The sequence below is a fragment of the Humulus lupulus genome, chromosome 1 (assembly GCF_963169125.1).
Source record: "Humulus lupulus chromosome 1, drHumLupu1.1, whole genome shotgun sequence".
Lineage (NCBI taxonomy): Eukaryota > Viridiplantae > Streptophyta > Magnoliopsida > Rosales > Cannabaceae > Humulus > Humulus lupulus.
The window spans coordinates 13657297-13674779 of NC_084793.1; the positions used below are offsets into that span (position 1 = coordinate 13657297).

General features: G+C 33.5%; 4 protein-coding genes across 5 annotated transcripts; 2 read left to right on the plus strand and 2 right to left on the minus strand.

Moving 5' to 3' along the window:
• Positions 1-98: 98 nt before the first annotated feature.
• On the plus strand, positions 99-2898 carry LOC133785867 (uncharacterized). The gene is made up of 5 exons (XM_062225085.1): positions 99-496; positions 634-794; positions 937-967; positions 1696-1798; positions 2244-2898. Exons 1-5 carry the CDS (start codon positions 191-193, stop codon positions 2345-2347), a joined length of 705 nt encoding a protein of 234 aa, XP_062081069.1. The 5' UTR covers positions 99-190; the 3' UTR covers positions 2348-2898.
• Positions 2899-3263: 365 nt separating this feature from the next.
• LOC133785872 (AUGMIN subunit 3) lies at positions 3264-9247 on the plus strand. 2 transcript variants are annotated; one of them, XM_062225094.1, is made up of 18 exons: positions 3264-3643; positions 3909-3945; positions 4069-4172; positions 4518-4713; positions 5091-5157; positions 5335-5438; positions 5527-5611; positions 5950-6004; positions 6451-6582; positions 6728-6797; positions 6973-7030; positions 7128-7183; positions 7385-7534; positions 7658-7769; positions 7862-8003; positions 8096-8171; positions 8439-8534; positions 8962-9247. In XM_062225094.1, the coding sequence occupies exons 1-18, from the start codon at positions 3468-3470 to the stop codon at positions 9091-9093; spliced, it is 1848 nt and encodes a 615-aa protein (XP_062081078.1). In that variant the 5' UTR covers positions 3264-3467; the 3' UTR covers positions 9094-9247. The 2 variants fall into 2 exon arrangements, with proteins under 2 accessions (XP_062081078.1, XP_062081073.1); XM_062225089.1 differs by having other exon boundaries at positions 3265-3643; positions 7385-7537.
• On the minus strand, positions 9107-12614 carry LOC133783446 (uncharacterized). Its single transcript, XM_062223109.1, has 4 exons — positions 12239-12614; positions 11409-11747; positions 9355-9385; positions 9107-9238 (listed from the first exon to the last, which is right to left on the minus strand). The coding sequence occupies exons 1-4, from the start codon at positions 12310-12312 to the stop codon at positions 9107-9109; spliced, it is 576 nt and encodes a 191-aa protein (XP_062079093.1). The 5' UTR covers positions 12313-12614.
• Positions 12615-14710: 2096 nt separating this feature from the next.
• LOC133785880 (uncharacterized) lies at positions 14711-16463 on the minus strand. Its single transcript, XM_062225098.1, has 4 exons — positions 16287-16463; positions 15967-16167; positions 15249-15416; positions 14711-15142 (listed from the first exon to the last, which is right to left on the minus strand). The coding sequence occupies exons 1-4, from the start codon at positions 16290-16292 to the stop codon at positions 15089-15091; spliced, it is 429 nt and encodes a 142-aa protein (XP_062081082.1). The 5' UTR covers positions 16293-16463; the 3' UTR covers positions 14711-15088.
• Positions 16464-17483: the final 1020 nt, after the last annotated feature.

Consider the following 17483-nt stretch of genomic DNA (forward strand, 5'->3'; position numbering starts at 1 on the left):
CATATCGTTGTCGTTTTCTTTTTACGGTCTCTTTTCCATATAAATATATATATATTGTCGTTTTATAACGAAGTAGTCGTTTTCTATTACTGAAACCTTGAACCCACTCTCTGGCCTTCGCAGCCCAAAATTGCAAAACCCAGTCCGCGACGCGACATAACAGAACCCTGATTGCGCGCGTTCACTTCTTATGCTGTCCCTCGCAAAACGACTCCACACCCTTCCTCAATGCCTCCGGGCCGCCACACACCAGCTCCGGTGGTTCCGAAACGACGCCGGTCCACCCAGGCGGCGTCGCAAGACCCCGGCCCTTGCGCGTAAGAGGGCGGAGGACAACTCTGAGTGGTGGATAGTCGACGGAGAAGTTCACGAGATCGGCGACAATGTACCTCCACGTGAGCGTTTCGTCCTTCCTAGGGATAACATTCCCAATAAGCGTCGAAAGCAGCTCAGGGAACAGTTCATGCGCCGGACTCGCCTCGTTATCAAAGAATCGGTTTGTCTTCCTTTGATTTATTTATTTTTAAATAATGATTTATCTGTTTGGTTTAGAAGAAAATGATGGAAAACAAAGGAATTTCCTCTCTCAGTATTCTAAGTTAATATAATTTTTTGCTTATTTTTAATTAAAAGGAGCATGAGCCTTGGTGCAAAAGGTATATGGAGCTGTATCAGGAGCTTAGAGAAAATTGGGAGAGGCTATACTGGGATGAGGGATACACCAAGAAACATGGTGAAGATCATGCAAATTACGAGTCTGCCGAAGATGATGATGACGATTTTTCCCCATACAGGTTTGCACAACCCATTCTTGTGGTGCCAATACCACTCATTAGATTTGCTTCTTCATAACTCGTTAATGATATTTATCTTATGTACTAATTCCTTCTCTTGCAAGATTCTAATTTTTTTCCCGTATTTTGTTGATAATTTCAGGAATAGGTCATCCAATCCTGAGCGACTAAAGGTACAAATTTGGTTGAACTGGATTTGTTGTTATGCATTGGATCAAGAATTGAGAATGACTCTTGTTTGTTTTGGGTATAGTGATAGAATTATATTTTAAGAAAACTGAAAATTCACTCAAGTAAAGTCCTTGTAGGATAAGAAGTTGAATTCTGGTACTAATTGAGGTTACACATGTATGTGCATACAAACTAAAAAATGTTTAATGGTCAGGAGACTAGAAATCGTGAATCTGTGGTCATCAAAATTTGGCTACTCTGATTGCTATTTTCAAATTTGGTTCACTCTTAGTGGATTTCCTTGTTTTGTTACTCGTCAATGGTTATCGAGTTGAATGTATAGTATTTGGTTAATAGGTTTTGTTGATTATCTAATGTAATTTCTAGGAAAGGATAAATCTTCTGGGAGAATTCGCTTATCTTGTCAGGTTTCGTAGAGTCCAATTACTATTTATGATATTCAGCAAGCACACACTAGTATATACAAAATTAAGATTCTGATGTTGATTGAGATATGTTGCTGGGTTGACTAATGTTGCTTGTTTGTTCTAGTTCATTGACTTGGATGATGTTACTCATGTATCTTGCACTGTGATTTTTTTACTGATTTATTACCTTGAAATGAAGGGTTAAAGTCATGCCCCATTTGTTTTGAATGGCTTGTATTTTATTTGTGCTAGAATTCATTAAGATTTTATTCTAATGCTCAAGTATCTTTATTTGATTGAAGGAACGGAGTTTTGTTGTAAACAAGCAAGATGATACCTGGGAAAAGGTCAGCCTAGTACGGGATAAATTTGAGTATGACAGGGAGAGAAGAATGAGAGATAAAGGTTAGTTGAATATGTTGTAGGTGTTTATTTGTTCAGATTCATAATGTGTATAGCTCTGAGTATCCTACTGACCCTTGTACTAAAAGTGGGAGGAGTTCTTCGATATATTGTCTAATATAACAGTATTCCTTAGCCAGTTTGGTCTTGGTTTTATTAGTAGCTTACTACTTTACTAACTAGCCTGTTCAGACTAAAGACTGGTATATACTATATATTGTTTTGAAGTAACGTAGCATGCTTCATATGCTGAACTTCAGAACTTTCCATGTTTCATTAAAAGAAAATTTCTAGAAATTTTCAAAAGCCATGTTTCAAGCGAACATAAAGAACCATAGGCAGTTGGGGAACAAAATACTATGCAATCTTACATTAAAAAGTAAAAACAATAGAGATTGCAGATTCTCCCGCACATGATCCTAATCTGATTCGAAAATTTGTGTTGCAGCATTTGCACCCATGCATGGAGGAGCTACATCAGACTCACATAATTTGAATCATAACCAGCCTTTTGATGCTCAAAGATACTTTCCCCAGGATGAAAGGAAGTAAATCTAGACCTGCCAAAGCTGTGCAACTTGTGAAATTTAAGGATAGAAGGTATCTCGTCGGTGCCAGAGTGCCTCTTCTTTGCTGCCTCTTCAGCTAACTAACCCAGCAAATGTTTTTGAAGTCTACTATTTCTGGCAGCATTGCCCTTGTGTTACTCCACCTAATGTCAGATTAGTTTGGTTGTTTTGCTAAGCTTACTTCTGGGGTGATAGTATTCTAAACTACATCAACTGTGTTGCTTCCCCTCCCATCCATCAAAAGAGAATTAGTTGGAAACCAAAAACTATAGCTGTATACCATCAAATATCATTATTTCCGCTAGTTATCAAGAGCTCGTTTCTGGTGTTTTTGCTATGCTGTGTTTCTCTGAATTCCTTCAAACTAGTCGGTTTTTTGGTCAATAGTTAAAACCACTGCCCAAAATGGATTTCAATGTAGAAAGAAGCTGTACAATTTTGCAGGATGTAATTCTCTAAATTGTTTCCTCTGGTTAAGTTTAATATTGTAATTAGTCATCCGTTTTACCCAAAAATTCGATTCGATTGCCTTTATTTCATGGTTCATATGTTAGATTCTTCATTCTTATCAATTAACTTTCCAATACTAATTGATACAGCACCTGTGTTGTGTTTTAATTGTTGAAATTAAACATAAAATCTCAAAAGGTTTTGTAACAATTAACCAAAATGAATGTGATTACTAATTTATCTGTCTAGTATCAGTTTGCCTTAAAAAATGTAATTTTTTAGCATTTATTTATTGCTTTTTGTAAAATTTAATTTATGGTCACTTGAAAATTTATTGAAGACTTCAATGGAATTTTTTTAATTTAAAGGACAAAATTGTTTTAAGGGATATGGCAATGACGTAAATATAAAGCAATTTAAAAAGAAGGAGAAGATCGTAAAAAAGGTACAAGACATAACAGCGTGTAGATTTTTACATCAGAAACTAACAGGGTGATTGTGATTTTGGCGAGGCCTGTAGCTAGCCGGCGCCAAAAAACTTCCCAAACACTCGTCACTGTTAGATTTTGAAATTGAAAGAAGAAGACGAAGAACAAGATCAGAGAGAGAGAGTGAGGCCTTTTGAGGCCGTAAAAGGAAAATAGAGATCGAGAATGAGCGGAGCGAAACTGTGCTCGTTGTTGGGTGAATTGGGGTACGAAGGTGCAGAGGCATTGGACCCTGATAGCTTCGAATGGCCATTCCAGTACGACGACGCACGCCCTATTCTTGACTGGATCTGCTCCAGCCTCCGTCCCTCTAATGTCCTTTCACTCTCCGAACTTTCCCAGTAATGTTCCATTTCTCTTTTCTCTCTTCTCTATCGCTCGCTATTTTACATTGTTTTTGCTTGCCGAGAAAATCCAGAATTTAGTGGAGGAACCGTTATGAATGACTGGGTTTTATGCTATTTCGTTTCTTTTGGCAGAATTTGAAATAACTATGCAAACACAGCTTTTTTTTTCCCCTTTGTTTCCATATAAATGCGTTTGTTCAAATTTTGTGATATGAATTGCAAAGTCACTGTTTTTAGTTATCTATGATTTGGTTTCTAGGTATGAGCAATTTCTTCAAGAGGGGAAGCTACTTGAGGTATGTATCTGGGTTTCCCTTAGTTTCATTAGGTGCGAAATTTGAAAATTATGATGGACTGATTGATATAAGTATATGGGTGACTAATTCCGTGAATGGTACTTAATTTCCTTGATTGGGCAGGGTGAAGACTTGGACTTTGCTTTTGATAGCATTTCAGCTTTTGCTTCCAGGAGAGATAACCAAGAGGCAGTTTTTGGAGCTGAAGAGGGACTGAAGGACATTAGGTAATATACACTTTTGATGCTACCCCACTGTCTTCAAGTGTGAATATCTTGAAGAAACTTTGGTAAAGGAAATTTTTGGTGCAATATGATTGATTCTCTATAAACGTCTACTTCAATTGTGAGTCGTGTCAATATGGAGTGGAATGAAGGGTATATATATGCAACTTTTTATATGAAACAAACAGAACGACTAATAAGAAATGCAGTTTGATGGCTATTTGTCTTAGACATTTTGATTAATTTTAGATGTTCATTAGGTTTTTAAAATTATTAAAAAAATTGAATACGAATATAGGTTATGAGATTTTGCTTCTAGAGCTCTAATAGGCTTCTTATTTGTTTTAGGGATGCAACTGTGGCCTATAGAACTGAAGCTTTAGAGCTGCAGAGGCAACTTAGAAGCTTGCAGTCTCAATTTGATATGCTGTCAGGTCAGGCATCTGCCTTGATACAAGGGAGACGAGCAAGAGTTGCTGCTACATCTACTGTCAATGGACACCTTACTACAGTAGATGACAGCCTTTCTGGTAGAAATTTAAAGGTAGTTAGGATACAAGAGTTTTCTTTACTTATCTATATTTTAGAAATTGTGATTCTAGCTATAAAGTAGCTTTTGTTTAATTTGTTTATTTTAAAGAAAATTGTTAATGCAATCTGCGAGTTATTTTATTTTATTTTCTTATAAATGAAAATTGTTATTGCAATCTGCAAGTATATTCTGAAAATATGGGAGTTATTAAAAGTCTCTTAACATGTATCAAGTGAGAGATTTTTTTCCCCTTTCTTTTCTATCCTGTCTTCCTCCTATGCCAGATTGTTGTGTTCTGGCATTTAAATCTTGTAAGAAAGTAACTACTTCTTTTATTTGTTCTGTAATTTTGACACGTGTTTTTCTGCATTTTTCTCATTGTAATTTAGATGAATGCTGTTCTAGAAAAGATTGCTTCTACCTCACAGGAGTTGGCTCATTATCATTCTGGAGAGGGTATTGTTTTCTTGTACTTTTGTTGGCTCTTTGATTTATCAAAAAAGATTTGACATGTTGTATTTTCTTCCCTTCGTGTACATTCCATATTGGGAATAATTAATGACTAACATGCATAAATAGTATGGTTCAATCCCTTTTCTGCGCTCATCTAATTAGCTCTATTTTTACATTCAGAGGATGGAATCTACTTAGCTTACTCTTACTTTGATCCGTACTTGGTTGGAGATTCAGCTTGTATAAAGGAGCTAAATCAGTGGTTTTCTAAGCAGTTGGACACGGTACCAAGTATAAAACTTTATTGCTGTTTTTAATATGTATATTGTGATTTCTTCTGATATTCTTTTTACATTATTTTTATTGTATCAGGGCCCCTTCCGATTAGTTGCTGAGGATGGAAAGTCTAAGTGTTCATGGGTGAGTCTCGATGATATCTCAAATATCATCATACGAGGTAATTTTTCTAGCTGCCTTGGTGTTGTCCTCATCAAATTTCTTTTCATTTCTTTATTGTTTCTCCTTCATTTTTTGGGTTTGCATAGAGAGAGAGAGAGAGAGGAGATTCCATATTAGGTTAAGACTTCTTTCTTTTGCATATGCTTTGGCTTAGAACATATTTTTTCAAAGGATTTATTTATCACTTTTTAAAGAGATTTTCGGAATGAAAAATCTTTTCTTTTTTGGAAAAAGGGAAAAAATTATCTTCTGTTGTGACTTGTGAGTTTAGCTTTTTCCGTTTTTGAGATTTTTTTTACAAATGAATCTTGTTTAATTGATCTGTTTTTGCTACAGATATTGAAACATCGCATCATCAACGTGTCTCTGAGTTGCAACGACTTCGTTCAGTGTATGTTTTTCATATTCTATTGACTTGTCTGTTTTGTTTATTAGAGGAAATAAATAATATTCTAAAAGATAATTGATATAACTTATCTATTTTTCTTAAATATTATTCAATCAAATGTAGTTTTTTTTTTAAAAAAAAACATAATAAAAAAATCAATTAATGTACAAATGAAGATGAAGTATGTATTTGTGGGGCTAATAATATTTTGGATGGGGTTGACTATATAGTCTGTTGTTCTTAATAGTTGTATAGATTCAATATTAAAAATAAAATTATATAATTTTAGTGGGGCCCCCGTTTCCCCTTAGCTGGCTTTGTGCCTTTAGTTTGATATGAAGAGAACAATTATAATATGCTACATAGATTTTTACTTGTGATTGAAGCATGTTGGAGTTCCACAGAAAATTTTCTATGATGATTTTGTAACAAATTGTCATTTGAAACAGTTTTGGGACAAGTGAAAGACAATGGGTGGAAGCCCAAGTTGAGAATGCTAAGCAGCAAGCTATTCTAATATCACTGAGATCCCAAGTAACCTCAGATGAAGCACACATTCATCTTGATCTTCACTCTCTCAGGTACATCTTCCTCTACTAGTTGATTCATTAATGCTACATTGAATTCTTAGCTCTTTTACTATTTGAACCAAACTGGAAACTACATTTTGCAAACTATATTCCTTCAGCTTGTTCTTCTCAGTTACTAATGTTACACGATATTCAGGAGAAAGCATTCTGAACTAGTTGGAGAACTATCAAATCTTTATCACAAAGAAGAGAAATTGTTATCTGAGGTGTGTACCTTCACTTTTGGACCTCTTTTATTTTCCTGGCTTTGAGAGGGATTTTTTCTATATGCTTGTTCTCTGTCAGAGTGCTTCCATGTGCTTTCATTTTTTACCAACTGATGGATATGTTTCTGTCTTTGCGTTTATATTTTCTAACCAATTGTGCATTTCTGATTTAAAGACAATACCGGATCTTTGTTGGGAGCTGGCTCAACTCCAAGACACATACATTTTGCAAGGTATTTATGCTAGCTTTCCCTTTACAGAAGTGTCATATGAACCCATTTCTGATGTTCTTAAATCTCGAGGACTGATGGAATCTGAATGAATTTATAGGAGATTATGATTTGAAGGTCATGCGTCAAGAATATTATATTAACCGGCAGAAAACGGTATTGTTAGCTACACCTATTTGTACTCTTTTTTTTTAAAAGAAATTTATTTTATTGTAATTGTTTTTGTAGAAAGGAGAGTGATCTATCCAAGTTAACTTTGTTTAAGATTTTTGTAGAAAATTGGTAGAAATATATTCCCAATACCGCACTTTCTGATCTTATACACTAACATTTCATAATCTTTATGTTTACTTGTAGTTCATAAATCATCTGGTTAATCAGCTTGCAAGACATCAGTTCTTAAAAATTGCTTGCCAGTTGGAAAAGAAGAATATGCTTGGAGCATATTCCTTGCTTAAAGTCATTGAGTCAGAGCTGCAAGCTTACCTTTTGGCAACCAAAGGCCGTGTGGTATCTCAGCTCTCTATGTTTATCTGTTTCTGTTCTGTTCATGTGTACTTTTAGGCTTTAGCTTTAATTATAATATTTCCGTCTATCCTTTCAATTCTGAACCACAGTTCTCTCTTGTAGGGTCGCTGCCTTGCACTAATACAAGCTGCATCTGATGTGCAAGAACAAGGAGGGGTGGATGATCAGGACCATTTTCTGCACGGTGTTAGAGATCTTCTAAGCATACATTCAAGTAATGACAGTGCATAAACTTTAGATGACATTTCTACCACATTTCTGTTTTCCAATTGATAATGAAGTTTTTTATTTAAAATTACTTTCTAGATGCACAAACTGGGTTATCGACATATGTATCAGCTCCAGGCATTGTTCAGCAGATATCTAGTCTGCAATCCGACTTAATGACTCTTCAGTCCGATCTTGAAAACTCTCTTCCTGAGGATAGAAATAGATTTATCAATGAGCTGTAAGTTAATGTCCTCATACTTATCACTGTAGTACTAGTATTGCTGTTATTAAAGAAAGCTTCAAATGCTCTATCTCGTTTATTTTTGCCAGGTGCACTTTAATTCAAAGTTTGCAGCAATTACTTTTTGCCTCTTCAACCACTGCACAACCGATACTGACACCTCGGGTACAAAAACCTTCATTAGTCCTTTTGCAGTTACCATTCATTTCTTACTTCAGTTATAAGGTTTCATACTGTTACAGTGACAAAGTTCTAAACATGGTGAACTGCCTAATTAATATTTGACTAGACTTTAAACTATTCCATATATCAAGAGCTTGTCCATTTGGTCTACAATTTGGATTTGGTTGATTATTCTTGTAAATTTTGAGTAGTTGTTTGTACTTTATTACAATATGATGTCATTTTCCTGTATCCATTGAATTTTTTCAGCCATTAATGAAAGAGCTTGATGAAATGGAGAAGATTAATGCCAAGCTCTCTGCCGCAGTGGAAGAGGTGACACTTGAGCACTGCAAGAAGAATGAGGTAATCTTTTATCATCTGATTCTTTTACTTTCCTTCCTTTTAATAATAGACCAGTCTTTGGAGGTTGTACCTTGTATCAAGGTTGAGTTGGATGTGTGCTGTATTCTACCTCTACTGTACTTACTTAGCAGGACTGCAGAAGCATCAGCAGATTATAATTAATTTCTAATGATTAAAAATTCCTGTTCAAAATTAAACAACTAGACCGTGTTTAATAATCAGTAATAGATATTCAAGGGTATCGAAATCAGGAAAGTATTATCATTTCATTAGCCTTCATGTGTCTAATTTTTTCATTTGAGACTCAAAACACACTAGAAATCCTTCAGATAGTTGCTTAAATTGAGGGTTGAAGAGTCATTCTTATTTCATTTCATTTTTCTTCAAATCTTGTTCTTCACACGAGATTGTTCGTTTCTGTATGCAGATTGTAAAACATCATTCTCAAGAGGTTGCCCTTCAGCGACGGGTCTTTGTTGATTTCTTTTGTAATCCTGAGCGTTTGAGGAGCCAAGTTAGGGAGCTCACAGCGCGAGTCAGAGCTTTGCAAGTTTCCTAATTCAAAGCACTGTTTAACCTTTCCCCCGGTTTCTCTGTGTGTGTGTGAATGTGCAAGGTAGTTCTGTATGTAGTTTTGGAATAACTTCATTTGTAAATCTCACTACTCGTGGATGACAATTTAAATTTAATGAAAAATTGCCGGCCTTTTTGAATGGGAGTGATGAAAATAGAGTAGTAAAAATAGGTGTGAATTATAATTTAATACGATTTATATAGGGAAATTTTATAATAACTTAGTAAATTTTTTTAATATGCCAACATAAGTTACTTTCCCAAATATATGACAATTTTAATTTTTTAGACAAAAATACTCATAGTATTCAAAATACTAATTTTCTCTCAATTCAAACATTCTCTCTCTAACATCTCTCATTCTCTCACTTTTTCTAACATTCTAATCTTGTAGATCTCGAAAAAATATTAAAATTAAAAAAAATCATCTGAAATCAACATTTGAGTGAAAAAAATGAATCTCTAAGGGTGTGATTGGTAATAGATTTAGATTTGATTTTATGTTTTCAAAAACTCAAAATGAGTGGACCCACTAAAATATATGATTGGTGTGATGTTTTTAAAAACTGTATCCTAATCAAAATTTTAATATTGTGTTATAATTTAGAAAACGAGAAAAACTTGTTTTCTCAGTTTTGTAAAATTATTTTCCAAAATCTCACATATTTTAGTTTCTGTTATATTTTCAAATTTAATACCAATCACAAATTTAATTTTTTAAAACTCAAAAACAGTTTACTGACATTGAATCAATCACATTTTCAAAAACATGTTTTTAGTCACTAAATTCAGATTTTCATTTCAGAATCCACTTTTCAAAAATACATTTTTCCAATCGCGAACCAATCACACCCTAAAGTTTTCGCCAAATTTCAGTGTAGAGCATCAAAATTTCATTGAAAAACCATCGTTTTGGACAAAAATTAAGTTTTTATGATTGCATCGAAACATCATTGATGCACCATCGGTTTTGCATCGAAACACCATCGATTTGGCATCGAAAAGTCATCGTTTTGGCCAAAAAACAAGTTTTCATGATTGCATCACAAGAGCATCGAAATACCATCGATTTTGCATCGAAACACCATCGAATTTGCATCAAAACGATGTCTTTTCGATGCAAAATTGATGCAATTTCGATGCTCTTGCGATGCAATCATGAAACTTGATTTTTGGTAAAAACAATGTTTTTTCAATGCAAAATCGATGGTGTTTCGATGCAAAATCGATGGTATTTCAATCTTCTTGCGATGCAAACATAAAAACTTGTTTTTTCGCCAAAACAATGCTTTTTCGATGCAAAATTGATGGTGCATCGATGATGCTTCGATGTAAAATCGATGATGTTTCGATGGTGTTGCAATGCAATCATGAAAACTTGTATTTTGGCCAAAACGATACTTTTTCAATGCAAAGTCAATGGTATTTCGATGCTCTTGCGATGCAATCATAAAAACTTATTTTTTTTTGGCCAAAACGATATTTTTTCGATGCAAAATCGATGGTGCATCGATGATGTTTCGACGCAAAATTGATGGTGTTTCGATGCAATCATGAAAACTTGATTTTTGGCCAAAATGATAATTTTTCGATGCAAAATCGATGCTCTGTACTGAAATTTGACGAAAACTTTAGAAGTTCATATTTTTTCACTCAAATGACTGTTTCAGATAATTTTTTTTTAAAATTTTGGTATTTTTTCGAGATCTACAAGATTAGAATGAGAGAGAGTGAGAGGATGAGAGATGTTAGAGAGAAAAAGTTCGGATTGGGGGAGAGAATGAGTGTTTGAATATTAGATATATTTTTGTCTAAAAAATTGAAATTATTATTTATTTGGGATAGTAAATTATGTTGTTATATTAAAAAAATTCACCAAGTTATCATGCATATAACATTAAATTTCCCTTAAAAAAATAGTAAAATAATTATTGTGTGTGGTCTTTGATGGAAGGTACAACTATTCCTCTAAAATGTTGGCAATGTCATTCTAGTCACCTAAAAATAAAATGGAAATAGAACTTCTCTATTCCTTTCTCCAATCAAAAAACTTGTTTTAGATTCTAACTTCAGTTTCTATTAACAGACAATTAGTTGTTATCGTCAAATATTCACAATAAAGAATAATGGTTCAAACTGTGGAATTCCATTGATGCAAGTTTAAAAAAGAACAGAAATATACTAATGCTAAAAAAAAGCAAAGAATTTATTGGTATTTACAAGAGAAGGAAAAAAGAAAAGATCACTTGACTTTGTCAGGCTTTAAGGAGGCCAATGGTAATGGGCAGTTTTCACTTTCCACGATCAGAGGCAGCTCTGCCGAACCTGGATAGCCTAGCCAGGCCATCACCCTTGGTACGGACATTCTTGGACTTTAAGCTCTTATTATTATTATTATTAACAGTAATGTTCATCTTGCAAGAAGACACACTGGCTCGGTGGAGATGGCATCTGAATGAGCCAGCATGGCTTGTTGGAGAGCATATACAAGCTTTAGCAGTAGCCATGGATGAGGTTGATCCACTCACTTCGTTTTGTTCCATATTCATAATCTTCTTCTCTGATGATGATGATGATTTGTTTTCTTTACTAATCACTTCTTTTGTTACTTTTTCATCAGTTTTCTTACTTCTATTAGGGCTGTATGATCATACAGAGAAAAGTGAGACAAGCGTGATCTTATACAGTTAATCTCAAAAGAACAATATATAAAGTAAACACAAAAAAAAAAAAAAAAAAAAAAAAATCTAATTGTATGTTTTAAGAACTTCACTTTATAATCATCTCAAATAGAAAGTTTTGTTCCTTGTGAGTGACTACATGATAGGAAATCAGAGAGACTCATCATCTGTTCATCCAAAACACTTGAGAAGTCCCATCATCAAGAATCTATTTCATATCCCAAAAGGCCCAAACTTTATTTGTTGTGTTTGTACACAGACATATATTCCCCTATTAGGTTATGAGTCAGTGCTCACTGACTAATCTCAAGAAACAACAATCAAGAACCCCATCAAGAATCAGTGAATTTTGAGTCTACATCAAATCAAGAACAGTACATACATACATTCATAACATAAAATATGTAATTTTTATTTATGTAAAGAAGAAGAAGAAGAAGAAGTAAGTACCACAGAGGGAATGGGATGGAGTCATGGTTACTATTCTTGAGAACATTGTTGCTTCTCTCATCAGTAAGAGGCATGTTTAATGTTGCTGTTGTGGTACGAAAAATTGGCGGAAGGAGATTTGAATAAGCAAACCCAAAACAGAGAGATATTTGTGACAAGAAAACGATCTGAGATCTCAATCATAACGTAGCTTTTCGAATCTTTAGAAAAGAAGATCTTAAATCCTAAATCCTAATTATTGCTGATTGATGAAATTTAAATGGGATATTAATATTACAATTAATTCCATTTGGTAATTTATATTATATATTGGAAAGATATAAACCAATGGCAACGTGACACATTCATGCATAAATCACGTAAGAAAGTGACACTTGTAAATGAATAAACCCACATTTGTGCGAAAAGGGTGGCCCAATCCCAAATCAAATTCTATTTCCAAAATAAAAAAAATAAAAAACTCATATATCTTATCTAATGTCTATCCAAGACCAAGACTATAGCTATTTAAATTTACTTTTGTTCGTGTTCTTTTGACAAATTAATACTTTGTTTATATAACAAAATCTTGATTATTTTATCTATAATTATCTAAAGAAATAGTCGTAATTCGTTAAGCTAGTAATTAATTGAATTTTTTAAGTTTAAAACTATAATGGCAATGCATTTGTCCCATAATCTAGGCTAACGGATAACGAAATTATTTCTTACCAAATGTCTCCACATTCTGATAATTATAGAGTGATTTATATTTCCAAAGAAAAAGTGAACACTCAACTTAACATTCATCTCCTCCAAATATATAAAAGTAAAAGTATTTAAAATACTCATTTACACTTTTATTATTTTACAACTAAAATACATCTTTATATTCTACTGAATAATACAAAATACGTTATTAAGTTTGATTTTAGTCACAATGAATTAAAATGAAATAACGATATCTTTATTCATTTATTTATTATTATTTGTATATTTTATAAAAAATATTATTTAAATAAATAAAATAAAATTTCATCTAAAACCTTTGGAGAAAATTACTTGTATAAAAGCATTTTCTTTTGTTATTTTAAAACAATTTCGAATTATTTTCTATTATATAATTTTTTTTATTAAAAAGATATAAAATGCGGATAAGATTGAAGATTCAATCTTAAAAGTATTTTCAATTTTGCAATTTGATCCAATTTGACATCTACGCTTTGTGAATTTTTTTTACAAGCTAAGCTTTGTGAATTTGATCATGTAGATTAGATGAGATCGATTATATCTTTAACACCCTATTCTTAACTATAATAATGACATAATTTCATACAATTCAAAATGATAGGGTCTTATTTGAATATATTAATGAGAAAAATTAAATAAACATTATTATACAGTAAATTTTTTATATAAGAATAACTTTAGGACAAAACTAATTGTATTTTAATTATGAGGTTAAAACTCAATAGAGTTATTGGTACAAATTTTTTTTTAACACCCATAATATCAAACTTTAACCATAATAACAATATAGTAACTCACTAATAATTATTATTGGAAAAATATTTATGTAAAATTGTTCAGTAAAATTTGTAACAGAGAGCATATATGGTTGTTATAAAACGACAAAATGTATAATTAATTGCTCAAACAAAGAAGAAGAAAAAAAGTTTTCACCAAAGTTTAACGAGGACTAATTTAATTAATCTTAACAACTTATTTAGTAATGTGCCTTTCACTTTCATAAGTGAACCACATTCACATAACATGCAACCCTACTTTAACAAAAGAAACATATGGTGGGATCTATAATTATATACCAAAGCAAAAATGGTGGGATCTATTATCTCAAAAGAATCAAAATTTTATAAACAAGGGGCACGAGTTACGTTATTATTATCGCATAATTCATCTATAGACTATATAAATAAAATCCTAAGTAGATTATGGTGGAGACCACATCACACACATATACATATATATTTTTGGCCTCAAATGGAATCTCTATCCAATAATTTCCAACAAAATAATATCTATCAACTGAACACTCTTCATCATTCTTTCTCACATATTGTTTTTTTTTTCCTAATTTATATATATATCTAGCTTTTCAAATAGCCTTTTTCTCCTCTTTTCTAGATAGTCTACTGTGGACCAACACATGAATAGAGACTGAGTTTAAAAATAATTGAAATGGAAGAACAGAGTTTTCTTTTCTTTTCCATAATGGAAGAAAATATCCACACCACTCATGATGAGATTCCGTTTTTTCTTTAGCCATTTCCATTGTTCGAAGCTTTTCTACTCCATTTCCAACCACGAGTCATGTGTGACACGGTTGCTTTTCTTATACAACCTCCCTCAACTAACTATTTCTTTTTTCTTTTTCCTTTTTAAAATGCTTTTCAATTTTTTTTTTTAGAGAAAAAAAAAAGATTCAAATTAGTAAACCCCACACACACACACCATACATGAAGGAAAACACTCTTCTTTTTTACAAAAAGACTTTATATTAAAAACACTGTCCCCTCTCGATCTCTTGTGTCACATAGAAAGATCCAAAAGATACATACCCAAAATTAACACCACCAAACCCAACTAAATGAAAGGCCAAATATACTTCAAGTACTACTCGAATAAGGTTAGTTAAAACCTCTCCTTACAATGTCACTTAAAAATGACTAGTAAGAATATTTTTGGTCTTACCACCACCATGTCCCACACCCCCACCAATGGTCCAATGGAACACATTTACATAAAACACAAATAATACATCATATTCCTCTCTCTCTCTCTCTCTCTCTCTCTTATCAATATGTACGTAGTACTGCTATAGAACTATATTGTCTGCTAATACTCATAGCTTCAGGCAATGCAAGTAGGCAACAAGCAACTTGAAAAGAAACTCAGCCCTCTCTTCTGCAAAAAACAATAGGAAAATTAACATTAATATATACTTTACTGTAAAGCAAGCCCAAAAAAGAGCAACTTTAAGATAAGAAAATGAACTGTAAAGCTGTACTACCTTTTTGTGTTTGGCGAAGAGGAGTTCGGGTGAGATTCTATAGAGGTCTTCATCTACTGGTTTGGGGGTTGGCCTTGGCATAGGAGGTGGACTAGGAGGCTCCTTCAAGTCAGTCACCCAACTTTGGTGTTGTTTGGCCTCTTTTTCATGCTGGTCTCGAGCTTTGGTCTGCAATAATCATCATCAACACAAGGTCAGTCACTGTTCATTTATCCATGGTATTGGCTAGGCCGTGTGACAAAAAAAGAAATGCTGGTCTTTTTCATCTATCAAGATTACTTTACTTCTTTTCTTTTCCTCTTTTTGTTGTACACTATTGACTCTTTGGTAAAGCAATTTGAAAAGCTAATCATGCAAATCTCAAGAGTCATATTTCCATTATTGAAGGCACTAATAAAACCTCTTTTTCATTTATCGGTGAACTTTAGTTTGGTATGGGGGGTTGGTTTGGTTTCAGTTTTCTTTTCCGGCCGAATACTAAAACTTTATTTCTAGAGAAAATTTCAAGAAAAAAGGAAAAGGGTTATGGAGGGCTTAAAATTGTAATGATGTAGTAGTACCATGAAAAACAAGAAATAATAACGTGACATGACATAACATAACATTAATAATGTGCAGAAAACTGTATTTATTTTTCTCTCTCTCTCAAATAATTACTTCTTATAAACTTGTTGATGTAAGGGAAAACGACATTTTTTGAGTGATTATTCTGGCTTACCCTTCTGCGAGGAACGACGATCATGGCAGGTGTAACGACATCATTCTCATACAAATCTCCTGTTACGTACAAATCACGATCTTCAGAGTAGCTATAGCGGAGTAGGCCAGCTTGCCTAGCTGACTCAAAGCACTCAGTGAATGGAACGTTGTCGTTCCAATCCCAGCTTCCAAACGCAGGCAAATGAGTTCTTCTGTAGTCCTGTACTCGAAACCAAAACCAAAAAGCTTTAACATTATATAACCGCAAACAACAACAAGAAGAAGACTAAAACGTCAGAAATATTGTGGTATATGAGAGAGATGAAAAAACTGACTTACTTCCATATCAGTTTTTTGAACGAGGAGATCAAAGAAGGATGATATATATCTAGCTAGAGACCCAGATAAGAGATTGACTTGTAAGAAGCTAGCTCAAAGAGAGAATACAAAAATGTCTTGTCTTTCTTTGTTTCTTTCTCTCGTGGTGGTTGTAAGCGTGGGTTTTTCAGCAATTTAAAAGGGGTAGTGGTGAGGAGAGAGAGAGAGAGAGAAAGAGCAGTGAGAAATGAAAGGAATAGGTAAAAGTAGGAGGACTGTAAGGAGTGTAGGGATTCAAAGCAACTTAACTGGTAGTGTGGTATAGGTAAAAAAGAAAGTAACCCAGATAACGAAGTTTCACCAGTAACAGACAGAGCGACAAATAAGTAAGGTAAGAGAGAGGAATAGTATATGGGAGAGGGTATATAGAGTTACTTTTTCCTTTTGTTTACTTTTCAAAGTTGTATCTTTAACTTTTATCAGGGCTTATAGCTTTGCCTAGTTTGTCTCTGATCAGATGTGTATATTCCAAAGCAAGATAAAGGGTCTCATCTCATTGCTTTCTTTCTTTCATTCTTGGCTTTCTCTCTCTCTGTCTCTCTCTCTCAGCTCAGCTTAATTGGCTTTTGTGGGGTTTCTTTCTTTCTTCAATCTCGAAGCCACAGCGCTCCCCATGGTTAAAATAGTAATGGGAAATCATTATTTTAACCAATTAAGCCTAGCTGTTTGCTTTGCTTTGCTTTTTCTTTTTCTTTGCTTTCTCTTCTTCTTTTCTCTTCTTTTAACTTGCCACACGAGTAAACCAAACGAGGCAAAATAGCCGGGAGCAGAGATTGTAAGAGAGAGAAAGAGAGACTTGGAGATCTCAAGTTGAGATTGAGAAGTTATTAGAGTGACTCATTCAATTTTAGGGTTAAAAGACTACCATGGTCAGATTCTCTCTCAGGTGTCAGTCATCTTGGTCAACTTAAACAGTGTGCAACAACAGTGCCATGTTAAATTCGGTGTCTTTTCAAGAATTAATATTGTATTCCATGTCCATGACCATGATCGACTAACCCTAAAATCAAAGTTTTGTTTGCATTAACAAGAAATTATTATATTTAATACGTCTCTTATCTTTACCCGTTTTTCTATTCTCCCCATGTTGTAGACATTTTCAGACAAAGTCTGCTCACTTTGGGTTTTGAGCTCATTTTTTGGATAATTGTGCTATTA

Excerpts from the sequence above, each read along its gene's own strand:
- LOC133785867 (XM_062225085.1), top strand. The coding sequence starts at position 191 with ATGCTGTCCCTCGCAAAACGACTCCACACCCTTCCTCAATGCCTCCGG. Across the intron at positions 968-1,695 it reads CCAATCCTGAGCGACTAAAG|GAACGGAGTTTTGTTGTAAA; the intron begins GTACAAATTTGG and ends ATTTGATTGAAG. Across the intron at positions 1,799-2,243 it reads GAGAAGAATGAGAGATAAAG|CATTTGCACCCATGCATGGA; the intron begins GTTAGTTGAATA and ends TTTGTGTTGCAG.
- LOC133785872 (XM_062225089.1), top strand. The coding sequence starts at position 3,468 with ATGAGCGGAGCGAAACTGTGCTCGTTGTTGGGTGAATTGGGGTACGAA. Across the intron at positions 4,173-4,517 it reads GAGGGACTGAAGGACATTAG|GGATGCAACTGTGGCCTATA; the intron begins GTAATATACACT and ends TATTTGTTTTAG. Across the intron at positions 5,158-5,334 it reads TCATTATCATTCTGGAGAGG|AGGATGGAATCTACTTAGCT; the intron begins GTATTGTTTTCT and ends TTTTACATTCAG.
- LOC133783446 (XM_062223109.1), bottom strand. The coding sequence starts at position 12,312 with ATGCCTCTTACTGATGAGAGAAGCAACAATGTTCTCAAGAATAGTAAC. Across the intron at positions 11,748-12,238 it reads TCCATCCCATTCCCTCTGTG|CCCTAATAGAAGTAAGAAAA; the intron begins GTACTTACTTCT and ends ATGATCATACAG. Across the intron at positions 9,386-11,408 it reads GGCAGAGCTGCCTCTGATCG|AAATTGTCATATATTTGGGA; the intron begins TGGAAAGTGAAA and ends TCTAAAAAATTA.
- LOC133785880 (XM_062225098.1), bottom strand. Across the intron at positions 15,417-15,966 it reads TCGTCGTTCCTCGCAGAAGG|ACCAAAGCTCGAGACCAGCA; the intron begins GTAAGCCAGAAT and ends TGATTATTGCAG. Across the intron at positions 15,143-15,248 it reads TCTTCGCCAAACACAAAAAG|AAGAGAGGGCTGAGTTTCTT; the intron begins GTAGTACAGCTT and ends TGTTTTTTGCAG.